General features: G+C 38.6%; 1 protein-coding gene across 3 annotated transcripts in view; it reads right to left on the minus strand.

Annotated features, from left to right (window-relative positions):
* The window catches only part of Fbxo11 (F-box protein 11), an 81,714-nt gene that overhangs the window by 26,362 nt on the left and 51,164 nt on the right, over nt 1-4,188 (minus strand). For 2 of the 3 annotated variants that reach the window (XM_005354718.3, XM_026782835.1), the window contains exons 2-4: nt 1,216-1,340; nt 1,014-1,095; nt 217-361 (exon numbers count right to left, since the gene is read on the minus strand). In XM_005354718.3, the coding sequence (XP_005354775.3) occupies nt 217-361; nt 1,014-1,095; nt 1,216-1,323 (335 nt within the window). In that variant the 5' untranslated portion in view covers nt 1,324-1,340. The remainder of the gene's footprint in view (nt 1-216; nt 362-1,013; nt 1,096-1,215; nt 1,341-4,188) is intronic. The other variant, XM_005354717.3, reaches the window with a different exon arrangement.

Consider the following 4,188-nt stretch of genomic DNA (forward strand, 5'->3'; position numbering starts at 1 on the left):
AACTTGTTTTGTAGATCAGACTAACCTCAAACTCAATAAGATCCCCCTGCCTCTGCCTCCCAAGTGCTGGGATTACAAGCCTGCACCACCACCACCTGGTTAGAATTTATAAACATTTTAATTTTCTTTTAACTACTTAGCTGTTAACACTTCCCTACATTTGGCATTTGTATATCCCATACTATGTTTCAAGATAACAAGGAAGTTTTTACTTACCACAAAATTGGATCATTAGCAAGTTCACTGAAGCGTTTACACACACAAGCAGCTCTACAAAGATCCTGTTCCAGTAAATAAGAGAAGATTTTTAAAACTACTTCATCTGGCAGTTTCTCCTGAAGATACTGTTCAGCGGGTGCTGCTAAAGAGAGATTACAAACAAAATGTAAACAATTCATTTATCAAACAATGACTTCCTCATTAAATAATGTTATTTTATCTAGCAAACAGCTAGTATTTTTTGATGATTTATATTTTCCTTTTATCTTAGATATATGTGTATACACCAACATACACACACAATGGCTTTTGTTTGCTTTATGTTTAAGGCAGTCTTGCAAAGTTTCCTAGGCTGGCCCTGAACTCACTAACTTAGTGAGGCACTTAATTTCCCAACCCTCTAACCCTGCACATATCCACATTAGCCTCCCAAGTAGCTGGGGTTTCTGGTCATACTACTTGGCCTGGCTTAAAAAAAAAAAAAAGCTGGTACTGTTCTTACCTTCTAGCCTATCAGGCAATTGTAATACCCTCCCCACAGAAACACACACACATCCATAATTAAAAATAAATCTTTAAAAAAGGAGGGAAATATTTTTTTAGTAATAACTACTCCTAATATATTCAGATATTTAATAAAAAACTTTTGGCATCAAATATTTATTTACTTATTTATTCATTACTTGAGACAGGGTGTTTTATGTAGCCCTGGCTGTCCTGGAAATCTCTATGTAGACCAGGATGGCTTTGAAGAACTCATTTCTTCTTACTCCTTAGCTTCCCATTCAAAATACCTGATAGGTCTTGTGACTTCCCAGACACTCTTGCACGCTTTGCTCGATGACCAAAGTTTTCTGTAGTTGAAGTTGAGGCACCCTTCAGAACCAGAAAAAAAAAAATATCAATTAAGTATTTCTATAGTATATAATTACCTGTCAAAACTGTGTCCCCTCGCCCACAATTCTTTTATTACAAAAACAATTATAACTAGCTGACCTCCATACTGTTCTTTGTAGGACACGCTGTTCTTTTTGGCAAAAGAGTTTTTCTACGAAGTTGGTATGGACTATTTTGTGCACCAGGACCTGATTCTTCTGCAACCATATCTGCAGGAACATCATCTGTAAGAGATAAAAGAAAAATGATATTCAACTTTCTAAAAAAAATTTCAAATTTGGCAAGAGATAGGAGCAAACAGAATTTTTATATGGAATTCCAGCCATTTGAATGACTGACTACCTGGCAGATGTTAGAAGTCTTATAAAGCTTGGAAGACATGCTGGGCAGTGGTAGTGCATGCCTTTAATGACAGCACTCGGGAGGCAAATTTCTGAGAGTTCAAAGTCAGCCTGGTCTACAGATTGAGTTTCAGGACAGGCTCCAGAGCTACACAAAGAAACCGTGTCTCAAAAAACCAAAACAAAACAAAAAGCTTGGAAGACATTAGAAAAGTGAAGAGATACCTAGTTAAGGAGAGAAGAGGATGGAACAGGAAGGTGAGGGGAGCAGACTGACAAGGAGCACCACTACAGAGCAGAGCAGAGCAGAGCAGAGCAGAGCAGAGGAGGTGTCACTTCTGCCGTCAGTATAGTGTACTAGATACCAATGGGTAGAAAGGTGCGCTGAGGTCTGGTCCTAGAGATCCAAAGTGTGGAAGAAATCTGCCTCAGGGAGGGGAAGGCAAAGGCTGAGGGAGATCGGAAGGAAGGGAAGAATCATGCAGCGGAGGTGATGGCAGAGACGGGAGTACAAGTAACAACAGAGTGATCCAATGATCAAATAAGTACACAGGATAATGAAAGCCATATTTCTGTTAAAGAAAACAGCTATAAATATAAAAACACAAAGCATGGATAAGCTGGAATTAAAGGTATAAAGTATGCACTCATGATTTTCAACCACAGAATATAGAAATACAGATGTAAATATTTAGATGTGCATGGAAAATGTGCTTATCATCCTTAGCTCTCTCCACATCTAAGAATGCAAAGCTTCCCAAAGTAATGAGCATGACTAATAGTTGGATCTTGCTTCTGAATAACATTTTTTATAAAAGGAAATTTTCATACTCATTGGAAAAAAATGGTAGATCCCAGGGCTGGGGCAGGAAAAGTACAAAATAAGTCGAGAATAGCTTGTGGCAGAAACTACTCAAAAAGTGATGAGGTCATATAAAATGAGGTAGAAGTGAACTTGAAAAGGCAAAATTATGCTGGAGCATCAAAAGAAACCAAAGCAAATGTATAATCCATAAATTAACAATGATATAAACATGCTGAAAAACGTAACAAGTATAGTACTTAAAAGTTATCTACCCAGCCGGGCGATGGTGGCGCAGGCCTTTAATCCCAGCACTCGGGAGGCAGAGGCAGGTGGATCTCTGTGAGTTCGAGACCAGCCTGGTCTACAGAGCTAGTTCCAGGACAGGCTCCAAAGCCACAGAGAAACCCTGTCTCGAAAAACCAAAAAAAAAAAAAAAAAAAAAAAAAAGTTATCTACCCAAAGATTATGAAACAGTATAAATGTCAACTGTGTTAAGAGCTCAAAGTTAACATCATTAATAAGACAAACAACTGAAACTGAAAACCCGATAGCGTAATAGAATTTCTATGAAATCCCTGATAAAGATGCATAAGGAGAATTATGAAGAATCAAACAAGCCCAAATTTGTTCTATGAAGTAAAATGGTTTCTGTCAAAACACAACAGCAAAGTTGTTCTGTAGGACTCAAAGAGACAGGGCAACTAAGAGCAACATGTGCTTCTTGAGGGAAGAATGCTACTTCCCTCCCACATCACCAATTAGTGAGACTTGGAAACCTAGAGACTAGAAAGTAGGATGTGTTTAACTTCATGGTTCTTTAGGACAAAGTCTTGTTTGTAGGACACATATACTCACAAAGTAGGATGTGTAAAAAGGTGATTTAACCTTTAAAGGACTGAATACTCTCTATTGCTAATTCTCTAAGCTTGGATTAAAAAAAAGATCTTACAAATTTTACAAACAAGCCAAAAGAAGAAAGACAGAAAAAGAAGACTGCAATACGTTACCAAGGGACAATTTGTTCACAAAGCAATACAATATCAACAGGTTGTAGTGGTAAATAAGATGTGGACAGACAGTTCTAAATTAAGGAAATACAAATAAAAACAGTGAGATAAATAAATAAATGTGTATAATTACACACACACACACACACACACACACACACACACACACACACACCGGTTTTTTGAGACAGGGCTTCTCTGTGTAGTTCAGGCTGGCCTTGAACTCAGAGATCCACCTGCTCTGCCACCTTCCAGCTGATTTTATGTAGCACATTACCCAAGGTACAAAAGACAGTTTACGTTTTAGAACCATCAAAGACAAGAGGAAAGACTCTTCATTGCTTTCAGAAGGCAGTGTGGCAAGCTCTTCTGACAGCTGCTTTTGCAGCTGTTGTCACACAAGTGGCAAAGCAGTAGATGTATCAAGACATTTGTCACAGTAGCTGTCCTACAAGACAGTAGCCAAAATGTTCACTGTCAGATAGCTCACAATGGATTACTGTGAAGCTGTTACAACATATGAAGCAATTCTATAGATACAGTGTGATGAAGCACTACCTCCAATATACAGGGTGGCATACAAATTAGGGCTGCTAGCACTCGGGTGGCAGAGGCAGTTGGATCTCTGTGAGTTCAAGGCCAGCCTGGTATAAACAATGAGTTCCAAGACAGCCAGGGATACAGTCAGGCCTGACAAAATACCCAAAACAAAACAACAAACAATCAGGGCTGAAGAACGTACAGTGCCCATTATGTACAAGGCCCAAACTACTAAACTAAGACGAAACAATTGAAGAATACAACCAAACAAAAACTCTGTACATATATCTACACATGGAACTTGTTTGTGGTTCAGGGACACTATCTCTCTCTCTCTCTCTCTCTCTCTCTCTCTCTCTCTCTCTCTCTCTCTCTCTCT

This window comes from Microtus ochrogaster, chromosome 16 (assembly GCF_000317375.1).
Source record: "Microtus ochrogaster isolate Prairie Vole_2 chromosome 16, MicOch1.0, whole genome shotgun sequence".
In the NCBI taxonomy this organism is placed as follows: domain Eukaryota; kingdom Metazoa; phylum Chordata; class Mammalia; order Rodentia; family Cricetidae; genus Microtus; species Microtus ochrogaster.